The sequence below is a fragment of the Aedes aegypti genome, chromosome 3 (assembly GCF_002204515.2).
Source record: "Aedes aegypti strain LVP_AGWG chromosome 3, AaegL5.0 Primary Assembly, whole genome shotgun sequence".
Lineage (NCBI taxonomy): Eukaryota > Metazoa > Arthropoda > Insecta > Diptera > Culicidae > Aedes > Aedes aegypti.
In genome coordinates this window covers 405,773,378-405,794,878 of record NC_035109.1, presented here as the reverse complement: position 1 = coordinate 405,794,878, position 21,501 = coordinate 405,773,378, and the positions used below count along the sequence as shown (strand labels likewise).

Genomic DNA, 21,501 nt, shown 5'->3' with positions numbered 1-21,501 from the left:
GTTGACGGCTTGATACGAGTTGGCGGCCGGCTTCACCATTCCGGCCTCAATGTCGACAAGCAGCACCCCGTGGTACTTCCTGCACAGCATCGACTCACCAGAATGATCGTTTCTCTTGAGCATCTGAAGACGCTGCACGGTGGTCCGACTCTTCTACTGTCGTCTCTGCGTCGTCGCTTCTGGCCGCTGAACGGTCGGAATCTTGCCAGCACAACCGTACATCGTTGCGTTACCTGTAGCCGTGCATCTCCGAAGCCGCTGGAGCAACTAATGGGCAATCTCCCACCTGTACGAGTAACCAGAGCCTTCCCCTTTGAGAACGTTGGGGTCGATTTTGCCGGTCCTATCTTCCTTCGCGCTGCCAATAGAAGAGCGGCTCCTGTAAAGGCGTACGTTGCTGTCTATGTGTGCCTCGCAGTTAAGGCCGTGCACCTTGACCTTGTCCCCGACTTGACTTCAGAGGCGTTCATCGCTAGCTTGCACCGATTCACTGGTCGACGTGGCAAGCCTAACCACATTTACTGTGACAATGGTCGCAATTTTGTGGGAGCTCAACGCGAATTAGCGGAGCTTCGTAAACTATTCGTTTCCCAACAGCATAAAGATGTCGTCACTCGTGATTGCGCTGTAAGTAACATTGAATTCCATTTCATTCCTCCCAGATCGCCATCGCTTGGCGGGATCTGGGAAGCGGCGGTAAAATCAATGAAATTCCATCTCCGCCGAATCATGGGAAACGCTATGCTAACTGAGACTGAATTTAGAACAGCGCTCATACAAGTCGAGGCCGCTTTGAATTCAAGGCCTCTAACTAGTATGTCGGAGGACCCGCTAGACCTTCAGCCCTTGACTCCCGGGCATTTTCTAGTGGGAAGACCACTGAACGCCATCCCGGAGCCCAACTTGCAAGATGTTCCAGAGAATCGCTTGTCCCGCTGGCAACGCGTCCAGAAACTAAGCCAGCAGTTTTGGCGACGTTGGCAGAACGATTACCTGAGCACTCTTCACAATCGCTACCGCTGGTCGAACTGTACAGCCAACCTGGTCCGTGGTGCCATCGTTCTCCTTCGGGATGAAAATCTGCCGCCTCAGAAGTGGTCCGTTGGAAGAATTGTAGACGTTCACCCAGGAACCGATGGACTCGTGCGTGTAGCTTCAGTTCGGACAAGTTCCGGAATCACGAAGAGAGGTGTGACCCAACTATGCTTGTTACCGATCGAGATCAATCCAGAGGACGTTCAGCAACAATCTCCCGCAACAAATGACACTGGCGCCGATGAAGAATAAACAATTCTTGGCGGCCGGAATGTTAACTGAGCAGAAGAGATAATTATTTTGTTTTGCTTTTTTTTGAAACACCCTAATTTGGGTTAACTTTCCCACCCTATTTGAATTGTATCCTTTTCGATTTTCATTCAAACCTTTGACACTAACACATATGAGAGAATGAATGTGAAACGCACAGAACTAAAATAAAAGTAGTATGTAGCAAACAGTTAATCTGTCCGGGCGTGTTTTTTTATTACTTGTCCCGAAGTATCACCGCGAGTGCCTAAACCAAAAGTGTCCATTTTGGATCGAAGGCCGGTTTCCGAAATTTTGCTTTGCGGTCTATGGCCGGAACCGGATAAAAGTTCTAGATTTAACACTGAGCTATCCGCAAAACAATAGTTGCATGCACACTTGTACTGCCTGGTGGCGCAATTTCACTTAAGCGGTGTTGCCAGCTACGAAAAAAATTTTGAACCCTTCATGAAAAACTGGATTACAGTTGAAGAGTATTGCTATGTTGCTAAGCATTATATTCTTCTGTTCCGCTCAAGTTTGATGGTTATGATCTTTACTATATTCTTCTTAAACAGTGTTGCCAGCCACATGAACATTCGTGATTCGGTCGACTGTATGGCACGCACCACTTCCTTCAACTTTGGCGAACATTCGGTATCGTTATCTTTAAAAAAATTTGGTATTTGCATATCACACCCCCATAAAATTGGCTCTTTTGATAACAATCGAGCAGTGTTGCCATCTATTACCAAAATATGAAAACTTGAACGGCCATTTTGAAAAGTTCTCAACCCATGCTTCAACTTTGCCGAATATCTCAAATCAGTATTTCCGTTCCATTTTTCAAAAACATAATTATAACCCTGATATTTTTACGACCGATTTTTAACGACCCCCCGATAACGGTCGTAAAAAGAGGTTGGGGTGTATAATAATGGGTATCACGGAATTTTGCTGAACTAGAAATTTTGTTTGGTGTAAGTAGCGAAAATCAAACATTTCTCAAAAACCTCAACGTGGCAACCTCTAGACACAATTTTTCAGAGTTCACAGTTCTATACAAAAGTTTCCGACAAAATGAAAAAAATGGGACATCCTAATTAAGAGACTTTTGAAAATGAGAGATGGTCAAATGTTTATAAGCGCATACTAATTACTTACGCATAAAAGAGTAATCGTCGACCAGCAACACTTCCTTAACCAATTCTGGAGGCGATCGATCCAGAACCGAATACACCGTACGCACCAGCACCGACCAAGGTTCGTTGAAGAACACGATGACCACCGTAGTCTCCGGCAGGTGTTCCATTATTCGACCCTTCACCTTACACCAAGGGTCCCTGTAATCGGGCAGTCTTCGATGGGCCGATATCAACGCACTGGCATATTCGTTCAGAGCGAACGTCTTAAACTGCCGCTCCATCACTTCCCGCACACCCAGAGGGGCATCATCCGGAATGAAAACCGGTGCTCCCATATCTCCCGGAGGAGCTGGCAACTCTTCTTTTACCGGTTGCTCTGTGGCATTCTGCTGCGAAGAAACAGTCACGGCATGGCTTGCTTTGTCGACTGAAATATGATGCGCTGGCTGTGGCTCCCTCTCTTTCAATTGCAGTTGAAGAGTCGCGATTCTCGCATTCATCGACCGATGATAACAGCTGAGCAATATTATCAAACTTAGCAAGCCAACACATATCAGAGCCGATTGGGGCTTTAGCGAACGCATCGATACCTGGAAAACGAGAATAAATACAGTCAATTTTCCATTACTTGATTTCCATATCTCGATATCGTGGTATAGAATCATTGTTATCATGGCTACCTCGATTTTGTGCTCTAATATAAGAAACTCACCATTTTGCTGACCACTAAACTGCTATACAACTGTCGTATTCAAATATTCGCAGAAAATGCGTTGTTATCACTTTTATGGCCGAATCACGAATAATGCACCGGAAGGAATGAATACCAAAACAGATCCACTATTGCGCTATCTTCTAAGCGTTTTATCTTTAAACAACAAAGATAACGGTTGTCGTAAGCATGGCGAGCGATTTCATTGATAAAAAATGTGGTACAATTGGCCAATACTGGTGAATTAAAGGGACACAGTAGCTGTTCGATTTTACCGCCTAGGTGTACTCTGGGATGATGTTGCTTCCAGCAGTTTTGCACATCCAATGAAAGCTGGTTAGTGACCTTATTTACCTTCTGCCTATGTTTGTTTAGTTGCAAGTGATCACAAGCCACAACATATTTATCATGCACTGGACAAACGGTAAACTATGCGACTAAACATTGCAGAAGAAAAGACAACATGAAATAAATTCATTTTTTTACCAAGTCTGCAGTAGAACATAAGAAAAGTTCAAGGGCTTTTTTTTGCAAACACTCGATCGAGCCAGTAACACTTCTACACCTGTTCACACTCAAGTGGTTCAATTTGGCTGAGGCGGCTCAGGAGCTTCGTTTTTAATGATGATAGGTATGATTCTGCTTTCTTAAAATTGTTATCTCACTCCTTTACAGTGCACGTGTACGTGAATTACATTCAAACCCACATGTTCGTTATGTGAATAACATTGATTGATACCCATTCAATTTAGGTAGATATACTAGATCTGGAACTTGTCATTAGGGCGATTCAAAATTTAAAAATGTTTGAAAATCCAATCTCCCATATCTTTCTTACCACACTTACCATAAAAATAGTGTTCTTATCTTATCGTCCTATAGTAAAAAATCATTCTTCAAATATAATAAAGGATGTTGCTGAAGAAACAAATCTCTTTTGAGCTAATTTTATTTGGGATTTTTTGTAGTTGTTTACGGGAGGCTAAATAATGTCAAACAAACTCTTCTTTCCGTTAGAATGAATTTCTCCCTCAAGCAAATTTATTTATTATGGTTTAAAGAATGAGTTTACACTGAGGGATAATAAGTTTGCACTTACATTCTAGTACTAACGTGTTTGGAAAATTTTTCAAAATTTCTCCATAGTACTTTCCATATGACCCTCTATCGTCTTTGGACCACCTTTCCAGCTAGAAAGCTGAAAATTTCAGAGAAAACTATTTTAAGGTAAGGATGGTAAGAAAGATATGTTAATTTTTTTTTCGATATCGTTCATATCAGGAAAATCAGTGTTGGCTTCCCTGATAGTGGTATTGTTGAGCTTGAATTGGGCTCAACTGCGTCTTACAAAGCCATTGTTAACCAATACCGATGCGCCTTTTTCTAACATTTTTCCAGAAATTTGTTTGAACATTGTTTTGGATAAGTATTATCATAGATGTGGAGTCTTCAATCTTGTCTCATTCAACAACTTTTAATTTCTATCAAACTTTTTGCGTACAACATATTTTATTAAAAAGAGTCTCAAAAATGGTATAAATCTACGTCACTTTCAAATTACTCGCATTATAATGCTGAAGAAGCCATTTCTGACCTGCTATCGACTCGCTACAATCACTCATCTTCAGCTTGTGATCACTCCATTCCAAACACCTGTTGAAAATCACATGTTTAAAATGCTTCGTTTTTTCCTCAAACACCCACTGCTGGTTTCCCTTCATTTTGTGACATCGAATCATCTTCAGCTTGTTTCCATCATAATCCAGACAGTGGTCCTCTCGTGTTACCTCTCCATCGGCCGACAAAAACCACAACTGATGACCTCCCCGACCATGACATCCACCCACGCCCCGTTCAGTTAGAGGAGGGGGCCATTCCAGACATTGGTTTCCCTTGTTCTCAGCATTTCGGAACTCCCCTCGGGCCACCGCCTTCGATGGATCGAACTGCTCCGGAAAGACGTTCTCCATGTACCACCGGAATGATTTACACTTCAAACGCTGCCTCAGCTCTTTCCGCGAGGACATATTACCAAATTTGTCGCGATACTTCGGTCCTCCGAATGATTCGTAGTAGAACTGGGCGTACTCGTCCATCCAGACTTCTGCCATGCGGATCGTGTTGCGTCTGACTACGCTGTACCCTCCGGGGGTTTTCTGTTGGCGGAAAAGACTACAGTTAATAGCTCTTGTATGTTTATACTTGCTTTAGGTGAAAATGCATCGAAGCAAATCCTCGAATTTTCAAGAGCATAAATGGTTCTTCAGATTTGTGCTCTTGAAAGACAACGAAAATGGGATTAATGATTTAATAGTTGATACATCCAAATCGTTCCCGTTATGTAGTGACATTATGATAAACGTTGCAACTATTATCGATAATATATTATAGCATGAGATTATATATTATGTTATAGTGTATAGTAAATTTTATATGGTTTTTATCTGAACTTTTCAGTTTAAAATAAAATGTTTTACAAAGAATTATGGTGTTTGGGGAAACGACATTCGGGGTACTGATATTAGGGAGAAAATAGCAGAGCCTTAACAATCCCAAAATTACCTGGTAGGTGTACGAAAAATTCTGTGAAATAAAATGTTTTCATAAAGAACAGCTCGCGTAAAAGGAAATGCAAATTTATTGAAGTTAAAAAAAGGGAAAACAGCTAAGAATGTTCTATCAAAACTTCATAGGCAAAAATCTCGCAAGAGATGTAGAAAAATATTGTCTCCGCTCTGTGTCCTAGCAGAAAGCTTTAACACTTCAGTCGTCGCGCTGTTGTATTTTGTACAACACTGTTGAAAAAACCTCGCTTTTCGTGCACAACAGCAGTTCTAACGGTGACAAACCGCGCGACAACAGGAAGGTTAAATGAAGCGGTACTCACGGTGCTCTCTGACAGTTGCTCTGGTTGACAGTTGCGTAAAAAGTGAAAGAGTGAAACATCTTCGCCTACTAGATAGTGTTGCCTAGTTGCGGTAGAGAGTAGACACATTACAGATAGAGTGCTAATGTCACGAGTATTCACGTTGCAGGTAATCATTATTCTGCTCAGGTATTATGCGTTGGTACGCATAGATGTTACTTATAAATAATCTCGGACTTGGAAGCGATCAATCCTGAACATACTCCCCCTCACCATTGTTTACTAGTAGATAAAATTCAGAATTAAACACTTTATGTTAATAACATCGTTGAACTCGAAAAAGCCCATCATGTCCTAGTATAGGATTACTATTTTACTTTTTAATAAATAAACAAACATGTGGTTCAGTACTGCACTTTCTTTTCCATTCACGATTGTATGTTGTTAAGATATTCTCGAATGCTGAAAAAACATTTTGAGAACACATTTGAAACTGTTCTCGACAATCTAAGCCGATAGCTCGCTTCTCTAATAACTTTCTCCTACACACGTAAATGAATTAATCTGCTTTCATTTATGCGTTGCCTGCTTTCTCGAGAAGCTCATAAGACTTTTCATAGCGACGATGGGGACTGCCACAAGTTGATGGACTTTCATGCCTGTTGTTCAATATTACTCTTCATGGTGTATACGGTGAGGCGAGCTGAATATCTAAGGTACAATTTTCAAAAGATCCAGTCAATTTGTTTGCTTCGCTGATGATATGAAGATTGTCAGCCGAACATTTGAAAAGGTGGCAGACCTATACACCATCTTGAAACGTCCAATCAAAAGTCGCACTGGTGGTGGATGCGTTACAAATTTTGTTCATTCTACATAGTTGCGCGACATGGTTCGCTTGGGAAGCAGTGTGATGATAGACGGGGATACGTTCGAGATGGTCGACGAGTTTGTCTACTTTGGATCTTTGCAATGTTAGCCGAGAAATACGGAGGCGCATCATCGGTGAAAGTCGTGCCTTCTATGGACTCCATAAAAAGCTACGGTAAACCAAGATTTCCGCACACCAAATATACCATGCTCGAGGAGGACCTACAAGCTCTCTCTCATTGAGAACTGCGGGGGTAATCTTATGTACTATTATCGCCAACTCGAAACTAGTCGCACTTAGTACTATTATCGGTATTTCGAGCTCAGTCGCATTAATTAATGATAAATCTGTTGAAATTGTTTGTTAAGTTTTGGCCACAGTTGACACACGATCGTCTGTATTCAAAAATGTTGATAGAAAAATCCTGTGAATGCAACATTTTAATTTTTGATTATTGTAAATTTTGCACCCTATCGGACGCGACGTTTTGTAATCGTCGCCGGTAAAACCGTCGCCAAAATCGTCGCCAGCCAAGCAACCGCTGTGAATTTGACGTTTCACCAGTCTTACCGACACAATGGAAAATCACGTCCTTTGATTTATTTTCTGGCATTCGACGTTTCACCAGTCTTGCCAACAAAAAGCAAATCACCTCCTTTGATTGGTTTGCTGGCGACAATTTTTCCATCCTTTCGAAAGTTGGCGGCGTGTTTTGTTGCGAATGAAACAGACAATACCGAATATAGTCGAGTGGTGCCGAAGCAGTGGATAACCCTACGTGTTGCTTGACAGTGTTCCTAAAGGTAATCAAATCTTTGTCTCGCTAAATAGTATTCCACCATTTTTTGTTAACCAATAAATTGAGGACAGCCACAAAATATCGTTACTAGTTATCTTTTACTAAATAGTCCGCTCAAGCTCTAAGAAAAACAATTAGTGTAAAGCAAACCATGTGTTCTTCATAGTCCTAATGAATATTTTTTTGGTAATAAATGCACTCCTTCAAATATCTGGTTCTGCTTATCTAAGTTCGCCCCGGTAACACAGCGTAACAAAAATGACATTTTTGCGTGTCTCAAGGATCAAATTATGTGTCTCTAGTAGATTTGGGGTTGCTGAATCTAGTGCCATTCTCAGAAATGTTCCAGCACGTCACAATTTTTAGCTACAGGTCGCCAAAGTTGTATAAAACACTGGTTTTATTAATGTTTACATAAAATTTAAAGTACAATTTATCATTTTGTTTTGTAATCTAATCCAACAAACATGCAAAATAGAACTTGAACTTTCATTTCAGACATAATTTGATTGAAATTTCACGATTAAATTTCGATTAAATCGATTTTTTCAACATGCTTGCAGTCTCCATACAAAATTCTTCGTTTCTTCTATATGGCAAAATACAACAATTCTCTAAACCATCAAAAAATAACTTTTCCGTATCGAAAGTATTACAAACTTTAATGATAAGTATTGTTATACACATAAAGTTTGAATTCTGTGGCAAATTAAGCCAATATATTACCTTACAAGCTGGCAAACTTGCATGCAAGTTGGCTGAAATAGTCATTTTTTGCATTTTCAACAGTCGATATCTCAAAAACTAGACGTGCTATGATATTTCTGAAAACGGCAATGGATTCAGCAACCCTTAATTAAGTGAATAGCGGTATTTTGGTGCTGGAGACAAAAACGTGTTCCGCAGTGTAATCTGTGTCCTCTCTCCATCTTAACGATCCTGTCGATCACTTTGAATGTTTTGAGAGAGCTGTAACTACTCCTAGCTTTATATCAGTGCACGTGTTTTGATGGGTGTGATATAGAATAATAATAAATACGCTTGTTTCATTTTGTAATGCCAGAAAACCTTTCGATCTCTCAGTGGAATAACTCTTTCTATTAGTTTCAATGGATATTTAAGACAAATATCAAGATGAAAATAGCACCGCTTATTTCGAATGACGAATGTTTGAGGTAGTAGTTCACAAATATTTTTGGGTTGGACCTTTGTTATGAGTTTAACAAACAGAATTGCTGCTGTACCTTTTTCTTTACTTTTTTTTCACAGTATGTTGTCATCCTAATGTAAGGAAAAAGTTAGGTAACATAGAGTCCTTTGTCATAAACAACCATTTTGCAAATAAACGCACCACTTGATATGTCATGAGGTTGCCCTAAATGACGTGTAATTGTCTGAGAAATTATGTATTTTTAATTACTTCTTTCATTTTTAATTTACTTGTTTTCATAATCATAACCCTTGTTGTTATGTTGACCATACGACGTAATTAACTTTTTTGGTATCAATACAATAGGAATGTTGACTCGCAAACGATCCAATAATGTTGTACTTTTTCACTGGGACAAAGCCTGCTTCTGAGCTTAGTGTACAGTTATTAACTGAAAACTTTTGTTTGTCAAAGTTTTCATTTTCGCTTTCGTGTATCGTGTGGTAAGTACGATGATACTCTATGCTCAGGAAAGTGAGGCAAATTTCCTTTACGAGAAAATCCTGGACCGACCGGGAATCAAATCCACCCACCTTCAACATGGCTTTACTTTGTGATGATACTTTTATGATCATAAAAACTTAGGATAACTCAGCAACATTACTCAATCACATCACAAGCGAATATGCCGAATACAACTCCCATTCTGGTATCGTCGATCGCTGCCAGGCGCGAGCACTGGGTTACGTGTAATATGAAAAAGCATATCAGATTCTTTTCCGCTCCTTCCACATTTCCTAAGACCAAACAGTTTCCAATGTCTTAGCTTCCAATTCTAGTGTTAACAGTTGACTAATTTTCATGAATCAAATTGTAAAATAATCAAAGCAACCTGTCCAGCCTTGTATCTTGTATCAGTAATAATTGTTCACAGCTCTTCTTTTTTTAACATCCAAAATGTCAAACTCTGCGGAAACTCCCAAGAGCAACTTTTCAGAGTACAGGGAAAGATTCGAATGATTCAAGACTGTTAATTTCATCAACATTCTTCGACTTTTCAATTTTACTTGTTTAATTAACTCAATTTTAAGGTGTGTTCAAAACCTCAAGCTAGATAATGAGCGTTTTCTGGTCCGCATGTCAATAGTAACCTCAAAATTTAACCAAGTTCAATCAAGGCACTCCGATTCTCATCTTGATTCCGTTTTGAAACAAATGGTTAGAATTACACAGCGAATGACCCATGCATCAAGTCACTTCTATTTCAACCCATGCGTTGAAAAATTTTGTCATATGAAAAGGCTCTCCTCATCTCAATCATTTCGACATTTTGAATTTCATTAGTTACTCCCTCGTGTTGGAATATGTGTTTCCCTCATGACGTTCTGTTCATTTCAACCCGTGTTGAAATCCGGTATACGACCTAAGTGCCATTTTGAAGCCAATTCCGCAACTGAGAAAATATCACACTCGTTATCGACCCTAGCGTCGATTTCCAACCCAGGCGTTGGATTCCCAAACTTGATCACTCAAATCGACCCGAGCGTCGATTTCCAACCCAGACGTTGGACTCAATCTCTCCTAAATGTGGGACAAGCTTAAAAAATGTGATAAGTTAACAAATTTACCTATATCTACGGAGCGAAGAAAAACCAATCCGGTTCGAAGGACCAAAATGTTCGTTAATGTTTCTGAAACGCGTGTACTCTGGTTGACAGTTGCGTAAAAAGTGAAAGAGTGATCGTGTTGCCTAGTTGCGGTAGAGAGTAGACACATTAGAGATAGAGTGCTAATGCCACGAGTATTCACGTTGCAGTTAATCATTATTCTGCTCAGGTATTGAGCATTTTGCACCTTATTAGACTACTGTGCACAAAATTTTTGCACAGTGAACATTTGCACACCTCACACATTAGTTTAGTAGCATGCTTGGATACTAACTTTTTTCTTCTTTGTTTTGATTTTGGGTGCCAAAAACTGACCGATCCACCGGAGAATTTAATTCATTCAGTACAGAAATGCAATCCGAACATTGCCATAAACGCCACCGAAAGAATACTACAGAGCTCAGTGCAGAATGACGAGTTAACTTCGTTTCTCAACGTGGAGTACTTGGGTGAACCGTTAGAGAAAGACGTAGATCAAGTTGCTGAAAGTTCTTCCGTTAGGAGGAATGCCAAACCTCTAAACGATTATGTCCTGAATCTGCGGGAAACAGATCTGATTCTGGAGACAATTAGTTTGGATCCAGCAAACAATATCTTTTCCAAGGAAAACTTCCCAATGAGCTTTACAGCTGCTGGCTATTGGCCGTTCGAGCTTTCAAAGACCATGCAAAAGGAACAATGTAAAAGAAGTCTGGTAGTGGTATTTAGCTGGCAATACGGTGGAGATTTTTTTACATCAATCCTAATTGCTTTCTAATGAACATAACCATAAAAAATTTCATGCAATTTATTTGACTGCTTTGAATTGTTTTGAAACGTCAATAGCTTTCAAACCATACGCCTGCTAAGTTAGTGAGTGTGCAAATTGTATCCAGCACATGAATAATTTCTCTAGAATCTAAAAATTGGTGGAATGGTCAATATTATGCGTTGGTACGCATAGATGTTACTTATAAATAATCTCAGACTTGGAAGCGATCAATCCTGAACAAGTCTTATAATTCAAATGAAATCTGAGATATTTCAACGAAGAAGTATACCATTAAAATTTGGTTCAAAGTTGGTTTGTTTAGTTTTTTTTCTTTCTTTATTATTGAGACTTTCAGCCCTAGGCTGATTCATCTAATAGTTGTTTAGTTATTTGTAACCACTTGGCGGAGTTTTCAATGAGAGAAAAACGAAGTTTGGAGTTATGCCCTTTTTGAGGTGTAACCATTGGAAACATTAATTTCAAATAGATTAATTAGGCATTCTAATACCGATTAGCATGTTCAAGTAATTTCAATGACACATTGCAGTTACATTCCACCAAAGTCTTTCACAATTGCTTGATTTGCCATTGGCTGAAGCGCTGTAAGGTATTACGCAGCCTTTTTTGTGACATTATTATTACTCAAAATATATTGTTATAGCCCTACTAGCTACTCCATCGGCTGTTCCAGCTAATTTTGTACTGCCCTAGAAATTAAAATTAAAACGCTGGGTAATGGACTATTGGCCTAATTATAGAACTCTAGATTACCGTGGAAGTGCTAAGAACACTAATCTGAGAAACAGGCTTTGTCCCAGTTGGGACGTAATGCCAGAAAGAAGAAGAAGATGACTGTCAATAATTTTGTGATCATTTGAAGCATACATTACTACATTCAGATTTAGCACAAATTTACTATTTTTCTTTTGGGTTTCTCGGTCTTCTCGAAACATGTGAAGAGAAAGAATTAATCTAATCTAATCTAAGCGCTTGCACAGCCAATATTGAAAAGCATCCTGGAAATACTGGAATTTCTTCTAGTATTTTCTTGTCAGCATTAATATTTGCAGCATATCAGATATATAATACAAACACTAAAATGGCCAGGCCCACTGTGCAGACTTGGTTTTGCAGATAACTCAAAAATTCACGGCGATCATATTATCCACTTGTGAATTTTTGAATTTTATTAAGGAAGAAACGGGGACAACCGTACCAACCGTCTCCTATCAGGGGACAAGTTTAAATCGTTGAGAGTGGCGTTACTAAGAAAGTTAATGCACACTCAATTGTTGTCGGTGCTCTTTTCCAGCGATGGGACAAAGGTATTTCTTCCTTATGTCCTGGCTCGGAAGCCTAGGCTAAAGCGCCGTTACTCGCTCTCTGTAACGAAAAGAAACTGTTGAGGTTAACTCCACCCTCCCCGCTTTCCTTTTAATGCACTCGTACTCGTTCATAATGGATTGTTCTTGTTATTGTTGTTTGAGAGGGACTTTAACCCGAAGGTCATTCGTCCCTATAATGGGTTGTGAAACATGTGAAGAGAATGACTTACTACTTGAACTACGCTTAAGAGAAGTGTAAAACATGCACAATTATATGGTTTCATTGACTTTAAAATCATAACAATTGCAGAGATTAATATTGACTTTTGTGTTTGAGATTTGACATCGCTGCACCTTGTTGAAGGAGGAAGCAGAAAAGATGCGCACTGGAGTGTTGTCCTTTTTTATCTTTATTAGTATTATTCCAAACATTACATTCATTATTTATTATACCTAGGTGTTCTGTGTTATAAGACAACACTATCATCCTAATTTGGTAAAACAAATTTAAGATTTTATTAACATTTTGTTACCAACATATCACATTTCGTTTGCCGTAGCAGTTCAGATTTTTTACAGGTGAGTTGATTTCACCTGCTTATAAGAGAAAAAAGGATTTGAATTTACTTAACCTAGCTAAACCTAAACATATAACTCAAAATCATTTTCAAAATTTTATTTTGAATTCTTTGCAGAACTTTCTTCCTGGTATTACAACAGCTAGTCCATATTGGTACAGCATTCAACATGGCTGGCCTGAAAATTTGTTTGATTATCAAAAGCTTGTTCTTAAGACAAAGTTTTGATTTTCTATTAATAAGGAGATAGAGACATTTTACATATTTATTACATTTAACTTGAATGCCCTCAATGTGATTTTTGATAGTTAAATTCCTATCTAGCATGAGCCCTAGATACTTAACTTCATTTGACCAATTTATTGGAACCCCTCTCATCGTGACAACATGTCTACTTGAAGGTTTCAAATAAAGAGCTTTGGGTTTATGTGGGAATATTACTAGTTGAGTTTAGGTAGCAATAGGAGAAATCTTCCATTTTTACAAGTATGAAGAAAAAATATCCAAATATTTTTTCAATCGACTACAGATGACACGCAGGCTTCGTCCTTTGGCGGAGAGGCCTGTGTCATCCCCAAACAAAGATTTTTGACATCCCTGAGGTAACTCAGGTAAGTCAGATGTGAAAATGTTGTATAATATTGGTCCCAAAATGCTGCCTTGAGGAACACCAGCTCTTACTGGAAGTCTTTCAGATCTGGAGTTCTGATAATTAACCTGAAGTGTACGATTTGACAGATAACTTTGAATTATTCTAACAATGTATGTTGGAAAATTAAAGTTTTTTAATTTTACAATCAAACCTTCATGGCAAACACTGTCGATTGCTTTTTCTATGTCTGGAAGAGCAAGACCAGTAGAATAGCCTTCATATTTATTGGAACGGATCAAATTTGTTACACGTAAAAGTTGATGAGTGGTCAAATGTCCATGGCGGAATCCGAACTGTTCATTGGCAAAAAATGAATTTTCGTTGATGTGGGCCATCATTCTGTACAAAATGATCTTTTCAAAAAGTTTACTGATGGAGGAAAGCAAACTGATTGGACGATAGCTAGAAGCTTCTGCAGGATTTTTGTCTGGTTTTAAAATTGGAACAACCTTAGCATTTTTCCATTTGTCAGAAAAATATGCTAATTGAAAACATTTGTAATATATCAAATAAAAATGATAAGCTACTTTCTGGAAGTTTCTTGATGAGGATGTAGAAAATTCCATCATCGCCAGGAGCTTTCATATTTTTGAATTTTTTAATAATAGTTCTCACTTCTTCCAAATCAGTCTCCCAGGCATTTTCGAAAACGTTCTCTTGATTGAGAATATTTTCGAAGTCCTGAGTAACTTGATTTTCTACTGGACTAGTAAGTCCTAAATTAAAATTGTGCGCACTTTCAAACTGCATAGCAAGTTTTTGAGCTTTTTCGCAATTAGTTAGTAATAATTTGTTTTCCTCTTTCAATGCCGGTATAGGCTTCTGAGGTTTTTTCAAGATTTTAGATAATTTCCAAAAGGGCTTAGAGCAAGGGTCTAATTGAGAAATCTTATTCAAATTATTCAATCAAAATTTTTGTTTCTTTAAAACCTTTCTTGATTTCTTTCTGCAAATCCTGCCATATAATTTTCATAGCAGGATCGCGAGTGCGTTGAAATTGCCTTCTCCTCACGTTTTTAAGACGGATCAAGAGTTTTAGATCATCGTCTATAATCACGGGTTCAAATTTTACTTCACATTTTGGAATTGCAATGCTCCTGGCTTCAACAATGGAATTTGTTAAAGTTTCAAGAGTATTGTCAATATCAAGTTTTGTTTCTAAAGAAATAATAACATCAAGATTAGAGTCAAAATATGTTTCATATATAAATTCCAGTCGGCTCGAATAATAAATATATAAATAATTGAAAGTGGAGCTGATAGGATTGAGAATCGCTTCATGGGATATTTGAAATGTAACAGGGACATGATCAGAATCAAAATCAGCATGAGTAATCAGTTGGCTACAAAGATGACTAGAGTCGGTTAAGACCAAGTCAATCGTAGATGGATTTCTAGAAAAGGAAAAACAAGTGGGGCTATCAGGGTATTGAATTGAGAAATATCCTGAAGAGCACTCATCAAATAAAATTCTGCCGTTGGAATTACTTTGAGAATTATTCCATGACCGATGTTTGGCATTAAAATCACCAATGACAAAAAATTTTGACTTATTGCGAGTCAATTTACGCAAGTCAGTTTGGAGCAAATTAACTTGCTGTCCAGAGCATTGAAAAGGCAAATAGGCAGCTATGAAAGTATATTTACCAAACTGTGTTTCAACAGAAACACCTAAAGTTTCAAAAACTTTAGTTTCAAATGACGAAAACAGTTGATGTTTTGTACGCCTATGAATGATGATTGCAACTCCCCCACATGCCCCATCAAGTCGATCATTACGATAAACAAAAAAGTTAGGATCTCTTTTGAGTTAAGATCCAGGTTTTAAATACGTTTCGGTAATAACTGCTATATGCACGTTATTAACCGTAAGAAAGTTAAACAGCTCGTCCTCTTTACCATTCAGAGAACGAGCATTCCAATTTAAAATATTTAAATTATTATTTGGATCCATTAGAAAAACGTAATGCAATAACAATTTGATTTGTAAATTTTACACCTACTTGGACTGCTTCAGTCATAGTGGTGGCTTTGAACATTGCATCAATCATTAGATTCAATTGTTCAGTTAGAAAATTAAAATCTGAGGCAGACATATCACTTGAAGTGGGTACATCTGATGATTTCCCATTGGAATTTTCGGTAGACGAAGAAGTGGAGTAGGAATTACCTGTGGCGGTAGGGTTTTTTTCCATTTGATTTGAAACAAGTAGAATGGGTACTCATGGAACGACTAGGGGAGGAGTTCAAATTACCTGCTATGATATCGGCAAAGGATTTACCGTGGGTAGATACATTCGAAATTGAAAGATTCGAACGGCTACCCGACGGATTAAAATTTGTTTGTGAATGAGCATGATTATGATCTTCCTGGTGGGTATGATTCCTAATCAAGCGATCGTTTACTGAAAATGAGCATTGTTCGATACTCTACCAGGGAAATTCCGGAAACGACCGTTATCGTAACGGATATTATCTTTCATCTGCCTGGCACGAGCCTCAATGACTCTTTTGCGTGAAGGGCATTCCCAAAAGTTAGCTTTATGAGGGTCCTTGCAATTGGCGCATTCAAACTTTATGGTATCTTCTTTCACAGGACAGACGTCCTTAGCGTGAGAAGAATCTCCGCAAATCATGCATTTAGCATCTCTGCGACAATTTTTTGTACCATGACCCCACTTTTGGCACCGATGGCACTGAGTGGGGTTCTGGTAATTTATTACTTAGTTCTTTTTTGTTAAAGTGAACTAAATAATATTCTTGAGAAAGTCCTTTCCGAACAATGCCAGATTGGGTTCTCTTTTTCATAATGATTACTTGGACTGGGGAAAATCCAAGTAAATCATTTATTCCATTTTTGATCTCTTCAGGTGACTTATAGTTACTTGAGAGACCTTTCAAGACAACTTTGAACAAACGTTCAGTTTTGTCGTCATAAGTAAAAAAATTGTGCTTCTTCTCTTCAAGATGTCTGAGAAGAAGTTCACGATCTTTAATAGTTTCTGGCAAAACGCGACAGTCTCCTTTCTTTGCGATTTGGAAGGAAACCTTTATTCCCCTAATGGAGTTCAAGATCTCCTGCCTAAATCCCGCAAATTTGGAACAACTGACCACGATAGGCGGCACTCTTTGCTTCCTCACTTGAATCAAAGAGCCTGGGCTAGAGGCTGCTTCGATTTGGTGTTCGGAAAATTTGTCTAGAGCATCGAACTGATTGCTCATTTCGATACAATTATTCATTTAACCCTTGGAAGAAACTTCGCATTCCGGGAAGCGTCCTTTCTTCCATTCTTGCCACGTGTAGTGACAGTTTTAAGACCCACTTTTTTGGAAGGAATTAATGAATTCAGAGATTCACCCTTCCTTTTATTTGTTGTTGCAACCATGTTTAGTGAATAAGAAGACGTGACCTTCGAGAGGTTTTTTCCCAAGACGGTGTCCAAGAAGGATTACCACCGCTAGCTTTCGCCAACGGGTCCAACGAAAAATCGAAGGCACGGGTCCAAACAAGGATCGTAAAGGGATCAATAGTAGAAAAAATAGTACTGAAAAGTACTGTTTTAGTAGCACTGAAAAGTACCGTTTTGAATTTTAGCACTGAAAAGTACTGTTTTATTGCTTTAGGTAGTTTTTAAGAAAACTTCCAAGAGCAGAGAGAATTCGTGTACGCACAGCACGAAGGTACGATGCGCACTGTATATATAAGCATTGTTAATAAATAAGTACCGTTCGGCATCTATAAACAGATAATAAATCATTGATTTGTTAAGTAAATGAAAACCATTAAATTCGACTTTATCGACTGGTTAGAGAAGTCTTTGAAGACAGTTAAGAGCGATGTATCAATATATTACCTTTAAGCAACGTTAAGTGTATTTAAAATTAAAAATTTGATAAATTAATATGAAAGCTAAAATTTTGTTGAACTGTTACTTGGGATATGTGTGTGTGTATACAATCCACCTCCCACTGACCGGCAGTGCTTTTATAGAAGAAAATTGTATGCATGTATTTATTGATACCCTTCGATATCTTTATATCTGCAGACAATTTTAGCCCAGGAGATGAAAGGTGATAGCTCTACTAAAATTCCAACAACCCATTTCAAGAATTGCAGTAAATACACACACATTCTGAGGTCATTTTTATCAACAGTAATCCCCGCATAAGAACACCCATATATCAAAGGGATATCTAAAATGTTTTTACACTTCCCGAATCGAAAATTAAATTTTTGACCCTGGCACGTATTTAGTTTCATATTGTAAAGGGTTAGTAATTAATAATAAATAATGATTTTACCAGGATGTCATGCTGTTTTTTTTCTCGTCGCCGCACTGTGCTTTTTCACTGCACTACGCGCGTAACATGATCGATTCTGACTGCTTCACCCGCCCCCGCAGGAACAAGCGTCACGGTCAAAGGATCACACACTACTCTCGAACTGTTACTTGGGATATGAGATCAAAATTTATTAATTTCATGGTGCTCTTTAGATTCGAGGTTGGTTTTCGATGCATCTTCACTTTAATATTACTCACGGATATGTAGGGATGCCCACGTTTCTGAATGTGCGCCACCCTAGAGCATGGAACGATCTGCATTGATCCACCGCACATCCACGCTTTGAACGACAGCTCCATGTTCTCCGCTCCGTACGTTTCGAATCCCTCGTCATACCACCCCAAATACTCAAAGAAAGCTTTGTGGATGGTGAACAATCCACCGGCCATCACCGGAGTATCGAACGGTTCCAATGGGTTTTCCGCTTGCACCTTTTTCTCCGAACGAGATTTCCACTGGAAGTTCACCGTCCAGTCGAACGAGCCAAAGTAGAGCTGGGAGCTTTTCGCATTCAAAGCCATCGTGTCCTCGTGGATCCAGTCGATCGAGGGAATGGCAATGGTTTTCGGATCACGTGCCACTCGGTCCAGCTGGGCTTCAAGCCAACCTGTTGGGTAGAATAACGGTGGTGAAATTCAAGTTACTTATTAACTTGCCATAGGGTTTTGAGAAACCGTTGGAAACATCTAAAACTCATTCCGAAAAATGTGGGAACCGATTTTAAACGTCTAAGAACCTATAAAATCTTTAATATGAACAAAAAAACAATTTTGAGTAAAAATAATAATTGAACGCATTGCGGATTCTATACCGGTAAAATATAATTGAACTTGTAGATGATGTGTGAGGTTGTTGTTCGATAAAACAACGCTATTTCCGATACGATAACGATAACACAGCGTAACAAAAATGACATTTTTGCGTGTCTCAAGAATCAAATTATATGTCTCTAGTAAATTTGGGGTTGCTGAATCTGATGCCGTTCTCAGAAATGTTCCAGCACGTCACAATTTTTAGCTACAGGTCGCCAAATGTGTACAAAACATTGGTTCCATGGATGTTTACATAAAATTTAAACAACAATTTATCAAAAAATAATATGATCTAATCTACCAAGCATGCAAAATAGGACTTAAGCTTTCATTTCAGATATAATTTGATCGAAATTTTACGATTAAATTTAGATTAAATCGTTCATACGAAATTCTTCGTTTCTCTTATATGGCAAAATACAATACTTTTCTAAACCAACAAAAAATAAGTTTTTAACAACGGAAGTATCATGAACATTGATGATAAGTATTGTTATACACATGAAGTTTGAGTTCTGAGGCAAATTAAGCAAATAAATTGCCATACAAGCTGGAAAGCATGCAAGTTGGCTGAAATAGTCAAATTTATCATTTACAACAGCCAACATCTCAAAAACTAGACGTGCTATCATATTTCTGTAAATGACAATGGATTCAGCAACTCTTAATTAAGTAAATAGCGGTATTTTGGTGCTTGAGACAAAATCGTGTTCCGCAGTGTAACCGATAATCATAATCGATAATCGCTGACGATCAATTTTATTGAATGTTACACCATTCACTACCTAAATGACTCGTCCACAACAAGCAAATACCTTCTTGTTGTAAGAAATGTACGGATTCAGCAACAACCTCAACTACTACTAGGTGCTGAATGGAAAATTTGGTAAGGCATTAACCGATTGCTTACGATTATTGATCACAGCGAGCTGTCGTCGATTGCGTTGAACTGTTTTGCCTATTATCTTCAAACACACATTCAAATTGAAGTGACTTATAATAATGTCTTAAGTATAGCTTAAGACTTACCAACTATAACCTCGCAATGTGCATCCACAAACGTTAGTATCTCAGCTTTAGCACTTTTGGCACCCAAGATTCTCGCACGAATCAATCCTTGCCGTTGCTTCGCTCGCACTATCCTCACCTTCTGCAGAGGCCGAAAGTAGTCATCCAGCTGTGTTTTCAAATGTGCCAAAGTAGAACAGTCATCCACCAGAACAATCTCCTCAATCAATTCGGGTGGAGTTCGATCCAAAATTGAGTGTACTGTGCGCACCAACACGGACCACGCTTCATTGTAGAACACGATAACGATCGAAGCAGGCGGCAGTTCTGAAAGAAATCGACCTGGCTCTTTGCACCATTCGTCTCGGATGTCCGGAAGTCTTCGAAAGACCGACACCAAGTCGGAAGCGTACTGGTTCAATCCCTGCATGGACCAACCTTCATCAATTTGTTTCCTAATGTCCGGATGGATTGGTTCCTCGATTTTGACCGGTTGACCCATATCGCCAGGTGGCAGCGTGTCATTATCATCCAGCAGTAGGCCTTGCATTCTGAAATCCTCCACTCGCAGATAACTCACCAGCTTGCTACGTGCTGATTGCACAATTTCATGCGTCGCAGCACTGCCATAGTAGGCGAACAGAACGAGTGCAACGCTTGCTAGGATGAGTAACCCACCAAAAAGCGCTTTTATGAATCGTGACAACTGTAGAACGGAAAGTAGATTGAATTAAATGTACCAATTTTAATGGGCGCAATTTTGTCTACTCACGCGCATTTTTTGTGAAACTAAAGCGATGTCATCGGTTTGAAGCAATGTGCACAGGTGTGAACACTGGAAGCATCGTGGATAGACTGATAAGGGAGTTCCACCCGCTGGATACACACGCGTCGCCCATCGGGGGTAATAGAAAGTTTTCTGAAGAATGGACACCAACACCAACCGTTCGAGTGGCGTACTGATTACGCAATTTAACACACATTTAATTGTGATATTAATTTGTGGCTCTATTTACGGTGGAGAACTTTAGCTCAGTCGAATTAGACCACGAAGAGAAAAGCCCCCGTCAGATTGCTGTCTCGTTAGTGACTGAAATCAAGAGTGATGGAAGCGCTGAATCAATACAGCTGACAGGTGATATAAAGGCTTTTGTGACTACGAATTGATAAGGCCGCGATGGACAAAGACGGGCTGTTAATAGAGTTATCAATCAAAAGTACTGTAGATCAACGAGAGTTGAATGAAAGTCGATATCTTTAGGAAGCATGATTCAAAGCAGTCTGATTCAACTTAACTTTAACTTAACTTTAACTTAACTTTAACTTAACTTTAACTTAACTTTAACTTAACTTTAACTTAACTTTAACTTAACTTTAACTTAACTTTAACTTAACTTTAACTTAACTTTAACTTAACTTTAACTTAACTTTAACTTAACTTTAACTTAACTTTAACTTAACTTTAACTTAACTTTAACTTAACTTTAACTTAACTTTAACTTAACTTTAACTTAACTTTAACTTAACTTTAACTTAA

The 21,501-nt window shown here is 38.6% G+C and overlaps 2 protein-coding genes across 2 annotated transcripts in view; both read right to left on the bottom strand.

The window, feature by feature from the left end:
- Positions 1-3,754, bottom strand: part of LOC5568578 (putative polypeptide N-acetylgalactosaminyltransferase 9) — a 28,709-nt gene extending 24,955 nt beyond the window's left edge. The window contains exons 1-2 of the mRNA XM_001652357.2: positions 3,142-3,754; positions 2,449-3,019 (exon numbers count right to left, since the gene is read on the bottom strand). Of these exons, the coding sequence (XP_001652407.2) occupies positions 2,449-3,019; positions 3,142-3,144 (574 nt within the window). The 5' untranslated portion in view covers positions 3,145-3,754. The remainder of the gene's footprint in view (positions 1-2,448; positions 3,020-3,141) is intronic.
- An 859-nt stretch (positions 3,755-4,613) lies between these two features.
- LOC5568577 (putative polypeptide N-acetylgalactosaminyltransferase 9) lies at positions 4,614-21,059 on the bottom strand. Its single transcript, XM_021855840.1, has 4 exons — positions 20,737-21,059; positions 19,986-20,670; positions 18,342-18,751; positions 4,614-5,297 (listed from the first exon to the last, which is right to left on the bottom strand). Exons 1-4 carry the CDS (start codon positions 20,740-20,742, stop codon positions 4,683-4,685), a joined length of 1,716 nt encoding a protein of 571 aa, XP_021711532.1. The 5' UTR covers positions 20,743-21,059; the 3' UTR covers positions 4,614-4,682.
- Positions 21,060-21,501: the final 442 nt, after the last annotated feature.